This window comes from Lontra canadensis, unplaced genomic scaffold, assembly GCF_010015895.1.
Source record: "Lontra canadensis isolate GAN:19392208 unplaced genomic scaffold, GSC_riverotter_1.0 scaffold3, whole genome shotgun sequence".
In the NCBI taxonomy this organism is placed as follows: domain Eukaryota; kingdom Metazoa; phylum Chordata; class Mammalia; order Carnivora; family Mustelidae; genus Lontra; species Lontra canadensis.
Genome location: NW_022630997.1, coordinates 5,076,262 through 5,092,853, shown reverse-complemented (window position 1 = coordinate 5,092,853; position 16,592 = coordinate 5,076,262). Strand labels below are relative to the sequence as shown.

The following is a 16,592-nucleotide window of genomic DNA, read 5'->3' as shown; positions in this document are numbered from 1 at the left end:
ATTCCTCAGTCAAATCTTATTTTGTGTATATATATATATATACAAAATATATATATTTTGTATATATATATATACTTTATATAATTTATATATATATTTTTAAAGGAAGATTGCTACAATGAGAAGGGAATTTGATTGCCAGTGGAAGTTCGGAAAAATAAGCGAAGTCATGTTTGGTAACACCCATCTACTCATTGCCCGGGAAAGAATATTAGTTTGGTATAAGGGCTCTACTTGGCCAGGCTATTTTGGAGAATAATAAATAACATACAGTAAATGTAATAAAAATTACATTATAAATTAACCCCCCTTGTTCTAGGTTCATATTTACTAAGCAGCAATTTGGATATATATAGTGTGTTTTCCACTCAGCTTGTCTTGAGGAAGTGAATGCTCCAGATGGAGGACCCCGTCTATCCAGAGTTATGCTCTCCCTTGAACATTTGTGAATTGTATTTTTCAATTGATCTCACATAAACTTGGCAATTTGAATTTATCTCACTAAACTCATTTTAAAAATTTATCGCTCCCCATTTAACTCTGAAGCTGAGTTGATGCCCAATATTACAAACCCTAAGCCCTCAAAATATCTGGATCAGTGGTATAATTTAGTTTAGCCCCAAAGACCCATACGTTTCTTTTCATTTGTATGATTTGTCAAATAAGTGTTTTTGTCTCATAAAAAAATGAGACAGGGCGAAAGTAATCGAAATCCTTTCTTGATTAAGTAAGGTAACAAAAGCCATAATTAAGCAAAACTTTTATATTGTTTCCTTAAGTTGATTAAGTACTTTGGATTCCAGAAGACAAGGAAGATTGCTATAGCTGTAGCCTGAAAAAGAAAATAAAGGTGTTTTAAACAATCATATTAAATGATAATTATACTTTATTGAGGTATTGCTATGTTCTAGGTACTATTCGTAGTACCCAATTTGATAGGACTGCAGTTATTAAAGAACAGGAGCCCCATGCTCATGGACTCTCTCAGAGGGTCCATGAGGTCAAAACTAGTAATACTCATATGATTACTTACTTTTTAAATTCTGATTCTGTCATGGGTTTATTATGGAGTTTTCCAAAGGCTATGTAATATATGATTCCAGTAGTTTGGAGAAGTAGATAGGAGACTAGAATTGTCTTATATTAAACCAACATTAAAGAGATTTGCAAAAATGCAGAAGAGTGCTATACTTTTTTCTATTTTTTTCTTTTTTCTTTTTTTTTTTTTTTTACGATTTTATTTATTTATTTGACAGAGATCACAAGTTGGCAGAAAGGCAGGCGGGTGGGGGGGGAAGCAGGTTCCCTGCTGAGCAAAGAGCCCAATGCAGGGCTCAATCCCAGAACCCTGAGACCATGACCTGAGCTGAAGGCAGAGGCTTAACCCACTGAGCCATCCAGGCGCCCCCTTTTTTCTGTTTTGAAGACTATTTTTCTCTTAAAATAAAATCTACTTTTGATTTTAAGTTGTAATGTTTTCCCCCAACATTTTATTACGAAAAACGTTTTTTTAAAAGATTTCATTTATTTATTTGACAGAGAGGTAGAGAGAACACAAGCAGGCAGAGAGGCAGGCAGAGGGAGAGGGAGAAGCAGGCTCTCTGCTGAGCAGGGTGTCCAACATGGGGCTCGATCCTCATGACCTGAGCTGAAGGCAGACGCTTAACTGACTGTGCCACCCAGGCACCCCTATCTTGAAAATTTTTACACGTACAGAAAACTGGAAAGAATGATAGAGAGGGCAGCCACCCAATACCCTCACCCAGATTCTACAATGAACATTTTGCTCTGCTTTATCCTTGATCTGTCTATCCGACCCTCTATTCGTTCATTGTTCTTTCTTAATTTTTTGATGCCTGTGGCCTGATTTGAATTGTCAGTTTCTCTTTCTCAGGGAGAGAATTTGATGACACATCTCCTTTGGCCTGTATAAAGGGGCAAGACACCCCAAAAAGCTGGACGAGTGTGTCTGTAATGAATTTTTAAATTACAATTTTAAGTGAACAAATAAATATATTTTTAAATGGTCATTTTAAATTTTTAATGTGGTCAAAGCCAATAGATAAAAAAAAAACATAAAGATCTGTGAAGTCTTCAATAATATTTAAGAAATAAAGGGGTCTCGAGACCAAAATGTTTGAGAATTGCAGCTTTAGAACAATTCCAGAAAATACGCACTACTGTATCTAAAGCCGAAAGGTCAAAGGGCACTGAAGCATTTAATGTGGTATGGAAACGAAAATATAGTCAAACTTTATAGAACAGTGTATTAATGAAGCACTCTATTATTAGCTAGTACACACTGGAGCATAACTTTATAATGTACTTATAAATGTGTGTTTTAGAAAATAGCACTGTTTTGGGCACCTGGGTGGCTCAGTGGGTTAAAGCCTCTGCCTTCGGCTCAGGTCATGGTCCCAGGGTCCTGGGATTGAGCCCCGCATCGGGCTCTCTGCTCAGCGGGGAGCCTGCTTCCTCCTCTCTCTCTGACTGCCTCTCTGCCTACTTGTGATCTCTCTCTCTGTCAAATAAATAAATAAAATCTTTAAAAAAAAAAAAAAAAGAAAATAACACTTTTAAGATCAGCTTGTATTCTAAGGATAAACCACTATTATTGTACAGTATGTTTAAATGTTAAGCCTGAATATCTGTGTAAAAATAAACATTAGAAAGCAAAGATTATAGCTTCTTTATTAAACATTAAGAAATAAGACCTATCTCCCTACTGTTATAATTAAAGAATCAGAGAACCCAGCTTATATCAAAATAGTGCACCAGGGCTATGGAAATTAGATATGGAATGGAGGAATAACTTTGAAATTGCTTTTGTTATGTGGTGTTTATTTTTCTTTAAAGTGATCTTGTATTATATAAATTGGACCTGAAGATGTAAATGTAGTAGCGATTTTATTAACTGAGATACCATATGCCAATACAGTAAGAAAGCTAGCAGGCAATCAACACATTTTAACAGATTTTATAGCCATAGTTTATATTATGCTTAAGAATTAAAGAAAAAAATTAAGATCTTCTGTTTTTATTCTTCACCAAACTATTAGATAAATTTTGTTTAGTAAATCATATTGATATCCTTAGAATTTTTATCATTGAAAGTTATTTAAACAAATAAAGAAGTTGTATTTAGAATTCTAAAATAACTGAAGAATATACATGCCTTTTGGTAATCTAAAAATAAGATAGAATTTTTTTTTTTTTTTTGACTAGCTCATCTTTGTGGAGAAGGATGGAATCATATTGGTGATGCTTGTCTTAGAATCAATTCCAGTAGAGAAAGCTATGACAATGCAAAACTTTATTGTTATAATCTCAGCGGAAATCTTGCTTCATTAACAACATCAAAAGAAGTAGAATTTGTTTTGGATGAAATACAAAAGTATACGCAACAGGTAACAGCTCTACTTGTTTATACTGTGGAAATACACAGGAAGTCCTAAAATCACTAGCAATGGTTCATTCTTTTTGTTTTTAAATAAATTATTTTTACTAAATCTTGAAAGTAAAGTGGACATGACCTCAAAAGTCAATTGGCACTGGACTTCATCTGTATATGTATTTGGGAATAAGATTTTCTAAATTACTCATCTTATGTTTTGCATAGTAAACCACTACATTTCTTACCAAGAAATTATTTCATATGAATAAATACACCTAAAAACACATGTGTATAAAATTAAGTTTTTAAAAAAAAAGATTTTATTTATTTATTTGTCAGAGAGAGAGCATAAGTAGGGGGAGTAGCAGAGGGAGAAGCAGGCTTCCTGCTGAGCAAGGAGCCAGATGGGGACTCTTTCCCAGGAGCCTGGAATCATAACTTGAGCCAAAGGCAGCTGCTTAATTGCCTGAGCCATCAGGTGTCCCAAGAATTTGTTTTGAAGTGTAATGTCTTCATAACTTGAGATGTCCCTTATAATTAAAACACTAGAGGGACAGATGGTTGGCTCAGTCAGTTGGGTGTCTGACTCTTGGTTTTGGCTCAGGTCATGATCTGATAAGTCCTGGGATTGAGCCTCTCTGCTGAGGGTAGAGTTGGCTTGGGATTCTCTCCCTTTCCCTCTGTTTCTCCTCTGACTCAGGCTTTCTCTTTCTCTTTCTCAAATAAATAAATAATAAAAATAATTAAAGCACTAGACCAACACATTGGTTACATTTGCATATATGTATTTTTTGTGAGTGTGTGTTTTTGAATTATGCTATTTTTTTTTTAGGTGTAGATTTGCTTAAAATAATATATTAAGGGTTAGCTGAAATAAAACCGATTTTTAAAGTATGTAGAAGCTGTTGGAACATACAGCACTTAGAAACTGTTTCAATATTTCAGGGGGTTTTATGGAAAATATTTCCATAAAAAATGGAATATTTCTTTGAAAACCATGTGATGGGTATTAAGGAGGGCATGTGTGGTGATGAGCCCTGAGTGTTATATGCAACTAATGAATCATTGAACACTACATCAAAAACTAATGATGTACTATATGTTGGTTAATTGAACATAATAAAAAAAAAATTAAAAAATGAAAACTGTATTAAAATATTAGTTTATAAGCTATTTCTAAGAGGAATTTACAGTATTTTCTACTCTTGGATCTTTAAAATATAGTCAACTCTTAAGAGTAGATTATATAAGGAAATTTAGAAGTAATTTACTAAACCTAGTTTTGAAATGCTTAGCTCATGTAATTACTTGAAGTATACTAATACAAACCATCATAGCATCATAGCAGATTTTTGTATTTTGTTTCAAAAATAAAATTAGAACTCAAAACAGATCAGGTAAGTGGTAAGACTAAACAATAATAAAATAAATTTTATTTATGTATGAATAAAATATATTATTTTATTTATAAATATAATAAATAATAAATAAATAATAAATGCCTTAAATTTGTATTTTGTACTAGATTTGGCCTCACATTTAAGATAAAAACACAAGACACACAGAGATATCCTATGGTCAATAATGTACAAAGTAGAATAATTTCTATGCAAATAATGTAGGTGTATCTATAATTCACCTGTTACTTTGAAAACTCTATTAGGCCTGATCTCAATGACTTTATTTTGACTTTGAGTTATGATTTTTATTTGGACAAATAGTCTTCAAAGCTCCACTCTGTATAGGACAGAAGAGACAATTTTGGCTTGAAAATATTTTAGAGCAAATATTACCAATTACTTGCTATAGAAATACTTAAGTAATGTTTTCTTGGTATAGCTGATTTTAAAGGAGCAATGAGGACCATCATCAAAATGATGGAGAGCATGTAATTGGACATACCGCTTATCTTTAAAACTTACTAGCAAGTTAATCTCTCCAGCTCTATATTCTTCATCTGCATCAGGGATAGTAATCATAGCTACCTTGTAGGTTTATTGTCAGAAAAAATAAGATAATGCATATGAAGAATATATATTTTATTTTTGAGGGTGTACAGTAATTATTATTGTTTGCATTTTAAGTGTTGTTATTTTTTTTAAAGATTTTATTTCTTTATCTGATAGAGACACAGCGAGAAAGGGAATACAAGCAGAGGGAGTGGGAGAGGGAGAAGCAGGCTCCCCATTGAGCAGGGAGCCCATGCGGGGCTTGATCCTGGGGGGGATCCCAGGACCCTGGGATCATGACCCGAGCCGAAGGCAGATGCCCAAGGAATGAAACACCAGGTGCCCCGAGGGTTGTTATTTTTGTATCACTTTCTCATTGCTGCTATTACTATTATGTCCAGGAGTCATTATTTAGAATTCTTAGGTAACTAGATGAATTTAGTTAATGAATAATTAATACTGATATTAATTGTGGAAAAATATTTGCCCCATATTACTATTGTAATTTTTCCATAGTGAATGAGAAATCCGCCCTGCTACTCCCCCACCCCCACTGACTGCCCTGGGTACTTATACAGGACCTTTTATCTCCTAGATAATTCCTGATTTTTGATGAAGAATAGGTTGCTGATTTCACCTTTACTAGTAACAGAGGAATATGCATCTTGTGTTTAAAAAGTGACCTAAGAACAATTTTTATAAATGTTAAAAAAAAATTAGGGGACTTGTGTACACTCCCTTTTGAAATTTTTGTATGGACATTCACTTCACAGTTACTGCTTACCCTCACATTTTTGGTGATATTAGCAATTATATTTCTTTTTTTTTTTTTAAGATTTTATTTATTTATTAGAGAGAGAGCACAAGCAGGCAGAGCAGAAAGCAGGGAGAGGGAGAAGCAGGCTCTCCACTGAGCAGAGTCTGATGCGGGGCTCAATCCCAGGACCCTGGGATCGTGACCTGAGCCAAAGGCAGCCACTTAACCAATTGAGCCACCTGGGCCCCAGCATGTGTATTTCTTATAAGTATCAATATGAGATGATTTAACTTATAATTACAGTTTCTAATTGTAGAGCCATACCCCACACATTAATAAAATGTTTAAATTAATTCTGTCCTAGGCTTTTATAAATATTCAAAATTTTGGGGTGCCTGGGTGGCTCAGTGGGTTAAAGCCTCTGCCTTCGGCTGAGGTCATGATTCCAGGGTCCTGGGATCGAGCCCCGCGTTGGGCTTTCTGCTCAGCAGGGAACCTGCCTCCTTTCCTCTCTCTCTGCCTACTTATGATCTCTGTCTGTCAAATAAATAAATAAAATCTTAAAAAAATATTCAAAATTTTGAAGTGGTTATCACAATATACTTGTTGACTCTCAAATATTTATTATATGCCTGATATTAATAGAATAAAGAAAAACTATTATAATTAAATTCATGTGAAAAACTAATCTGTGAAATCATTTTTGTGTGAACTGTAACTATTTTTCTGTGAAGAATGAGCCAGTATTCATTCAGTTAGTAAACATTTTTTGGGCACCTTCAGTGTATTTGGGAATGTACTTCTTGCTGAGAATAGGGATCAAAAGACAGTCACTCATGGGGAGATGGAGAGGAGAAGGGAGTTGAGGGAAATTGGAGGGGGAGATGAACCATGACAGACTATGCACTCTGAAAAACAATCTGAGGGTTTTGAAGGGGCAGGGGTTGGGAGGGTGGGGGAGCCTGTTGGTAGGTATTATGGAGGGCACGTATTGCATGGAGCACTGGGCGTGGTGCATAAACAATGAATTCTGTTACACTGAAAAGAAATTAAATAAAAAAAATTAAAAAAAAAGACAATCACTATTTTCAGAGATTAATGGTGAGGAAGACAAACACAATTATACTGTAGTGTGATAATTGCAGTAATAAGTGGACATGGAATATATGAGGAAAGAAGATGGAAATCTTAATAATGTGGACTTAAGGAGTTTCCTAGCGTATGCCCTAGCTAATTTTTGTAGGACATTGAGTTGGCCAGCAGATGAAGATATTTGCAGGGAGGCAATAGAAACATCTGTTTGTTTTGTTTGTTTTGTTTTTTTATTAACATATAATGTATTATTAGCCCCAGGGGTACAGGTCGGTGAATCTCCAGGTTTACACACTTCACAGCACTCACCATAGCACATACTCTCCCCAGTGTCCATAACCCCATCCCCTTCTCCCGACCCCCCTCCCCCTGGCAACCCTCAGTTTGTTTTGTGAGATTAAGAGTCTCTTATGGTGTGTCTCCCTCCTGATACCATCTAGTTTCATTTATTCTTTTCCCACCCTCCAAAACCCTAATGTTGCAGCTCCACTTCCTCATATCAGGGAGCTCATATGATAGTTGTCTTTCTCCGATTGATTTATTTCGCTAAGCATAATATCCTGTAGTTCCATCCACGTTGTTGCAAATGGCAAGATTTCATTTCTTTTGATGGCTGCATAGTATTCCATTGTATATGTATACCACATCTTCTTTATCCAGTAATCTTTTGATGGACATCTAGGTTCGTTCCATAATTTGGCTATTGTGGACATTGCCGCTATAAACAATTGGGTGCATGTGCCCCTTCGGATCACTACGTTTGTATCTTTAGGGTAAATACCCAGTAGTGCAATTTCTGGGTCATAGGGTATCTCTATTTTCAACTTTTTGAGGAACCTCCATGCTGTTTTCCAGAGTGGTTGCACCAGCTTGCATTCCCACCAACAGTGTAGGAGGGTTCCCCTTTCTCCACGACCTCACCAGATCTGTCATTTCCGGACTTGTTAATTTTAGCCATTCTGACTGGTGTGAGGTGCTATCTCATTGTGGTTTTGATTTGTGTTTCCCTGATGCCAAGTGATGTGGAGCATTTTTTCATGAGTCTGTTGGCCATCTGGATGTCTTCTTTGCAGAAATGTCTGTTCATGTCTTCTGCCCATTTCTTGATTGGATTATTTGTTCTTTGGGTGTTGAGTTTGATAAGCTCTTTATAGATTTTGGATACTAACCCTTTATCTTATATGTTGTTTGCAAATACCTTCTCCCATTTTTTCAGTTGTCTTTTGGTTTTGTTAACTGTTTCCTTTGCTGTGCAAAAAGCTTTTGATCTTGATGAAGTCCCAATGTTCATTTTTGCCCTTGCTTCCTTTGCCTTTGGAAATGTTCCTAGGAAGGAGTTGCTGTGGCTGAGGTCGAAGAGGTTGCTGCCTGTGGTCTCCTCAAGGATTTTGATGAATTCCTTTCTTTCTTTCTTCCTTCCTTTCTTTCTTCCTTTCTTTTTTATAATTTCTTTCTTTTTTTGTTTTTTAATGATTTTATTTATTTATTTGACAGAGAGAGAGAGAGATCACAAGTAGGCAGAGAGGCAGACAGAGAGAGAGAGAGGGGAAGGGAAGCAGGCTCCCTGCTGAGCAGAGAGCCTAACATGGAGCTCGATCCCAGGACCCTGATATATTGACCTGAGCTGAAGGCTGAGGCTTAACCCACTGAGCCACCCAGGCGCCCCTGGATTCCTTTCTCATATTGAGGTCCTTCATCCGTTTTGAGTCTATTTTCATGTGTGGTGTAAGGAACTGGTCCAGTTTCATTTTTCTGCATGTGGCTGTCCAATTTTCCCAACAATGTTTGTTGAAGAGACTGTCTTTATTCCATTGGACATTCTTTTCTGCTTCGTTGAAGATTAGTTGCCCATAGAGTTGAGGTTCTATTTCTGGGCTCTGTATTCTGTTCCATTGTTCTATGTGTCTGTTTTTGTGCCAGTACCATACTTTCTTGATGATGACAACTTTGTAATAGAGCTTGAAGTCTGGAATTGTGATGCCACCAACTTTGGCTTTCTTTTTCAACATTCCTCTGGCTACTTGGGGTCTTTCCTCGTTCCATATAAATTTTAGGATTATTTGTTCCATTTCTTTGAAAAAAAAAAGATGGGATTTTGATAGGAATTGCATTAAACTTGTAGATTGTTTTAGGTAGTATAGACATTTTCACAATATTTGTTCTTCCAATCTGTGAACATGGATAGTTTTTCCATTTCTTTGTGCCTTCCTCCATTTCTGTCATGAGTACTTTATAGTTTTCTGAGTACAGATTCTTTGCCTCTTTGGTTAGGTATATTCCTTAGGTATCTTATGGTTTTGGGTGCAATGGTAAATGGGATTGACTCCTTAATTTCTCTTTCTTCTGTCTTGTTGTTGCTGTAAAGAAAACAACTGATTTCTGTGCATTGATTTTATATCCTGACATTTTACTGAATTCCTGTATGAGTTCTAGCAGTTTTGGAGTGAGTCTTTTGGGTTTTCCACATAAAGTATCATATCATCTGCAAAGAGTAATGCCTCCTCCTTGCCGATTGAGATGCCTTTTATTTCTTTTTGTTGTGTAATTGCTGAGGGTAGGACTTCTAGTACTATGTTGAATAGCAGTGGTGATAGTGGACATCCCTTCCATGTTCCTGACCTTAGGGGAAAAGCTCTCAGTTTTTCTCCATTGAGACTGATATTCGCTGTGGGTTTTTCATAGATGGCTTTTTTTTTTTTTTTAAGATTTTATTTATTTATTTAACAGAGATCACAAGTAGGCAGAGAAGCAGGAAGAGAAAGAGGAAGGGAAGCAGGCTCCCTGCTGAGCAGAGACCTGATGCGGGACTCCATCCCAGGACCCTGGGATCATAACCTGAGCCGAAGGCAGAGGCTTTAATCCACTGAGCCACCCAGGCACCCCATAGATGGCTTTTATAATATTGAGGTGTGTAACCTCTATGCCTACACTGTGAGGAGTTTTGATCAAGAAAAGATGCTGTACTTTGTCAAATGCCTTTTCGGCATCTCTTGAGAGTATCATATGGCTCTTTTATTAATGTATTGTATCACATTGAATGATTTGTGGATGTTGAACCAACCTTGCAGCCCAGGAATAAATCCCACATGGTCGTGGTGAATAATCCTTTTAAGGTATTGTTGGATCCTATTGGTTAATATTTTGGCGAGAATTTTCGCATATGTGTTCATTAAGGATATTGGTCTGTAATTCTCCTTTTTGATGTGGCCTTTGTCTGGTTTTGGGATCAAGGTGATGCTGGCCTCATAAAATGAGTTTGGAAGTTTTCCTTCCATTTCTGTTTTTTGGAACAGTTTCAGAATAGGTATTAATTATTCTTAAATGTTTGGTAGAATTCCCCTGGGAAACCATCTGGCCCTGGGCTCTTGTTTGTTGGGAGATTTTTGATGACTGTTTCAATCTCCTTACTGGTTATGAGTCTGTTCAGGTTTTCTTTTTCTTCCTGGTTCAGTTTTGGTAGGTCATATGTCTCTAGGAATGCATCCATTTTTATCAGATTGTCAGATTTGCTGGCACATAGTTGTTCATTATATGTTATTATAATTGTTTGTGGTTTTTTGGTGTTGGTTGTCATCTTTCCTCTTTCATTCATGATTTTCTTTATTTGGGTCCTTTCTCTTTTCTCTTTTCTTTTTGACAAGTTTGGTCAGGGGTTTATCAATTTTATTAATTTCAAAGAATCAGGTCCTAGTTTTGTTGATTTTTTTCTATTGCTTTTTTGGTTTCAATTTATTGATTTCTGCTCTTGATCTTTCTTATTTCTCTTCTCCTGGTGGGTTTAAGCTTTCTTTGCTGCTCTTTCTCCAGCTCCTTTAGGTGTAGTGTTAGGTTGTGTACTTGAGACCTTTCTTGTTTCTTGAGAAAGGCTTGTATTGCAATATACTTTCCTCTCAGGACCACCTTTCCTGCATCCCACAGATTTTGAACAGTTGTGTTTTCATTTTCATTTGTTTCCATGAATTTTTTCAATTCTTCTTTAATTTTCTAGTTGACACATTCATTCTTCAGTAGGCTGCTCTTTAGCCTCCATGTATTTGGGTTCTTTCCAACCTTCCTTTTGTGATTGAGATCTAGCTTCAGAGCATTGTGGTCTGAAAATATGTAGGGAATTATCCCAATCTTTTGGTATCGGTTGAGACCTGATTTGTGACCCAGATTGTGATCTATTCTGGAGAATGTTCCATGTGCACTAGAGAAGAATGTGTATTCTGATGCTTTGGGATGGAATATTCTGAATATATCTGTGATGTCCATCTGGTCCAGTGTGTCATTTAAGGCCTTTATTTCTGTCTTGATCTTTTGCTTGAATGATCTGTCCATTTCAGTGAGGGGGGTATTAAGATCCTGTACTATTATTGTATTATTGTCGATGTGTTTCTTTGATTTTGTTATTAAATGGTTTAAATGAAATGTGCTATTTTAGAAGTTGCATATTTTAAGGTTTCTTGTGTTAGTTCCTCATTTTTTCTTGCTTGTTTTTATAGATCATAAACATTGGACTAACAGTTATTTTGGATATGTAAGGAACTTAGATTTGAGAGTTTATGGACTAGCATATCCTAGGAAAGAAGAATGTTTTGTTTCATTAGAAAGCTGAGCTGTAGCAAAATTTCAAAGGTGGAAGCTTCTGCAAGGTGACATTCCATTAAGCATACCTTTATGTAAAATAAATTATATCCTGAGTCATTCCAGTTGTATACACTTAAGATAACACTTCCTTGGCAAATAAAGACGGACAAATTCAGGCAATTTAAAAAGATACTCTGCGTCGAATAATCCTTTACTTATCGGAAATGGCTAATGAAATGTTGTAATGATTTATGGTGTGCTGCGGTAAATTTTCATAATATAGTAATTTGTCTTTGATTTTCAACTCCCTGTCCAGTTCATTTACTGGGTAATAGTTACTTTAAATGTTTTATCAATGGCTTCATTTTTCTGTTTCTCTCCTCTTCCTCACAGATCCTTACTGTGGGACTAGGGAATAATATTTCATTTTAAATGACTTGTCTTTACTATAGATAGTTGGAAATGTAGGCAGAGTCACTGTAATGTGAGGCACAGTCATTAATCTGAAATATCTATGTTGGATTGACTCCTGCTGTTATTATCAAGAACTATAAAAATGTTATAGTTTTTTTGTTATCAAAATATCTTTCAGAATAATGTATGAAATATATGGTGATTGCAAGAAAAAACAGCATGTGTATTTTTATAATTAGAAACATTTATTAAGGGGTGCCTGGGTGGCTCAGTGGGTTAAAGCCTCTGCCTTCGGCTCAGGTCATGATCCCGGGGTCCTGGGATCGAGCCCCGCATCGGGCTCTCTGCTTGGCCGGGAGCCTGCTTCCCTTCCTCTCTCTCTGCCTGCCTCTCCGCCTACTTGTGATCTCTGTCTGTCAAATAAATAAATAAAAAATTAAAAAAAAAAAAAAGAAACATTTATTAAGTACTATCTCTATCTCAGGAATTGGATGGTAGAAAGTAACCATATCTGTTCTAATGTACTTTGGTTCACAAAATTTATTGACTACCTACTATCTGTACAGCATTCTACTAAGTGATATGAGATCTGTCATAATGAATATTCATAGGATATTTTAATTGTAGCTAGGACATATTTGTTGAGTGTTAACTATGAAATTTATTGTATTTATACACCTTGCAAATTTCTAGGTCTTAGCTATCTTTAGAAGCTCTATAGGACCATTTGTATAACATATTTAGAATAAACACTGAATATATCTATCTTATTTCTGTATGTTAAACATTCAAATAGAGAGACATATTTTTCTCTATCCTGACAGTCCACAATGTAAAAAGGTGACATGAGTTTTGAAGTCACCTCACATTATAATTAACTTAGTAACTGAAAAATAAATATATAATGTGTATTAAGGCAGAAGTGTTTAGGAATAATGTCAGGAAGATGACAGAATGGAAATTTCCAGCTTTTATCCAGCCTTGGTGGTATAGGTTGCGCAAAGCTGCCTTCCAGCTTTTGTCCCCTCACAGAAACAGTGGTTTGAACAACCATTCATATACAAAAATACCTTTGCAAGAGCTAGGTAATCTCAGTGAGAGATTATAGCACTTGGGAAAAGTGCAGAAATAAGAAAGGATACTTTTATATTACCTGCATCATCCCGCCCCCAAGCCCGTGCAGGGTAGTGAAGCATGGTGAGCAATACCTTCTACAAAGGGGAAGAAAAGTAAAGTGAGCACCTGACTTTGCTGCTGACCCAGCTTCAGGTTTTCTCTAGTGAACCCTGATGCCTGATTGGTTCCTGCTGACCCAGGCACCAGGCATACTCCAGACTGGTCCCCATGGCCTCACAGTACAGGCAGACTTCCTGTGGCCCTAGGCTCCAGAAGACCAAAAGTTCAGGACCTGCCCAATATACTGTAGTACTAGGCTGGTTCCTGTGGACCCAAGACCAGGCTCACCTCTGGAAAGTCAAGCTTCAGACCCTTTCCTGTGTACCCAACCTTCAGGCTTGCCCCTGTGCTCCCAGGTACCAAGCCCATCTTTTGTGGACTCAGAATCTGGCCTGCTTCCATGGATTTGGCCACTAGCCTTACCTTAGGGGACCCTGGCACCAGGCTAGCCTCTATAGACTCAGAACCAGGTCTATACCCATGAGTCCAGGTGCCAGGCTCACCCCAGGACTAAGCTGGCATCCATGGATTCAGAATTGAAAATTATCCCAGTGCCAGGTTAACCTCCATGTTTCCTTCAGTCTGTCCCAAGAGATTTAAGCTCCAGATTGGCCCTTTTGGACCCAGCTACAGGCCTGCCACCATGGACTGTGGTTCTAGGCGTACCCTCATAAACCTAGTTACCATGATTACTTCAATGGACCCTTGTACCAGGTGACCCCTATGCACCCAGTATCCAGGCCTTGTACCTACAGACACAGATTCTAGGCCCACTTCCAGGAACCCAGGCATTGGCTTACTCATGTGGACACAAACTCCAGACCTATGGCAGTGGTCCCAGGCTTGCCCCTCTGAATCCAGGTACCAGGCAGCCCCCTGTAGACCCAGACTCTAGACCTGATCACCCACTGACCTAGCCACCAGACCAGCCTAGCTGAGTAGTCCAGCAGTAAACCCGCCTATGGATTCTACTTTATGGCCCTCTAGAATTTCTGGAATTTCTGGATAGGCTGAATGATGAAGGGCTTTTGTTACCTAAGTCTGTCTATAAAGATTAAAAGAAGTAGTTACTTCTTCAGATGAAACACCAATGTGAGGCAATAGGGATCACAAAAAACAGGGAAATATGACACTGCCATAGCAACAGAATAAAGTACCAGTAACTGATCCTAAATAATGGAGAACTAAAAACTGACAATTCAAAATAATCATCTAAAAGAAGCTTAGTGAGCTAAAAGAGATAAAGATAGACAACTAAATTATATTAAGAAAATGATATGTGAGCAAAATGAGAAGTTTAACAAAGACATGGAAATCATAACAAAGAAACAAACAGGAATTATAGAGCTAAAGAACACAGTGACTGAAATAAAAAAGTTCATATAGCACTTCAGTAGCAGACACTGTCAGTCAGAAGAAAAGAATCATTGAGCTCAAGTCATTTGAAGTCATCTAGTCAGAGGTAGAAAAAGAAAAAAAAAAGAATGGAAGGAAACATGAAGAAAGCCTCTGGGACCTATGACAGACCATCAAGTGCATCCATACATGGTTTTTGGGAGTGCCAGAAGTCATAGAGAAAGAGAAAAGAGGCAGAAATTTCCTTTAAAGAAATAATAACAGGAAACTTCTCAAATCTGAAACTCCCCAAATGAATATCCAGCTCCATGAGACCCCAAATAGATTAAAAACATAAAGAGACCTTCACCAGGACGCATTATAACAGAGAGCCCAGAAACAAATCCATGCATTTATGATCAACTGATCTTCAACAGAGGTACCAAGAACATACAATGGGGAAAGGACAATTCAATAAATGATGCTGGGCAAACTGGATATCCTCGTGCAGAAGAATAAACGTGGACCCTTAACTCACACCGTATACAGAATCTGAAAATGGATTAACGACACAAATGGAAGCCCTGAAACTGTAAAAATTCTAGAACAAAACTTGGAGAATAGGCTTCTTGACATTAGTCAGGGCAATGATTTTTTAGAAATGACCCCAAGTGTATAGGCAATGAGCAAAAATAGACAAATGGCATTGCATCAAACTAATCAGTGTCTTCACAGCAAAGGAAGCAGTCAGCACAGGAAAGAGACAACCTGTGGAGTGGGAGAAAATGTTTGTAAACCATACATCTGATAAGGAGTTAAAGTCCACAATATATAAGAAGGCAAATAACTCAATAGCAAAGAAAAAGAACTCAGTGAAGAAATGGACAAAGGATATGAATAGCCATTTTTCTAAACAGAATATAAAGATCGCCAACAGGTATATGATAAAAGCTGGGTATCACTAATAATCAGGGAAATACAATTCAAAATCAAAGTGACCCTGTTAGAATGGCTGTTAACAAAAAACGAGATAACAAGTCGGCAAAGATGTGGAGAAAAAGGAACCCTTGTACGCTGTTGGTGGGAATACAAATTGGTAAAGTCAATTTGGAAAACAGTATGGAGGTTCCTCAAAAAATTAAAAATGGAACTACCATGTGATCCAGCAATCCCATGTCTGGGTATATATTCAAAGGGAATGTAAACAGGGTATCAGTGAGGCATCTGCATTCCCATGTTCATTGCAGCATTATTCACAATAGCCAAGGTATGGAAACAGCCTGTGTTCATTGATGGGTAAATGGATAAAGGAAATGAAATGTGATATGTGATATTGTGTGTGTGTGTGTGTGTGTGTGTGTGTGTGTGTGTGAGGTATGTGAGATAGATAGATAATGGCATATTATATAGCCTTACAAAAGCAAGACATCTTGCCATTTGCTACAACATGTATAAACCTTGAGGACATTACACTAGGTGAAATAAGCTAGATACAGAAGGACAAATACTGCCTGATTGTATTTATATGTGAAATCTAAAAAAGTCAAACTCATAAAAGCGGTTAGTAGAATGGTGGTTGCCAGGGGTAGGGTATGAGGGAAATGTAGAGATACAGGTCAAAAGGTACAAAGTTTCAGTTATACAGGATAGATAAGCTCTGGACATCTAACGTACAACATGGTTACTAGTTAATAATACTGTATTGTATACTTGGAATTGAAGATACTAGGTGTTAAATGTTCTCACCACAAATATAAAGGTAACTCTATGAGGTGATGGGAATGTTAATTAGCTTGATTGTGGTAATCATTTCATGTTGACTGCATGTACCAAAACATCAAATTGTATGTGTTTTAGATACATATTTTTTAATTTTTCAATTATATCCCAATAAAGTTAGACAAAA

General features: G+C 36.9%; 1 protein-coding gene across 1 annotated transcript in view; it reads left to right on the top strand.

Moving 5' to 3' along the window:
- Positions 1–16,592, top strand: part of ATRNL1 (attractin like 1) — a 794,045-nt gene that overhangs the window by 151,385 nt on the left and 626,068 nt on the right. The window contains exon 15 of the mRNA XM_032878996.1: positions 3,226–3,407. Within this exon, the coding sequence (XP_032734887.1) occupies positions 3,226–3,407 (182 nt within the window). The remainder of the gene's footprint in view (positions 1–3,225; positions 3,408–16,592) is intronic.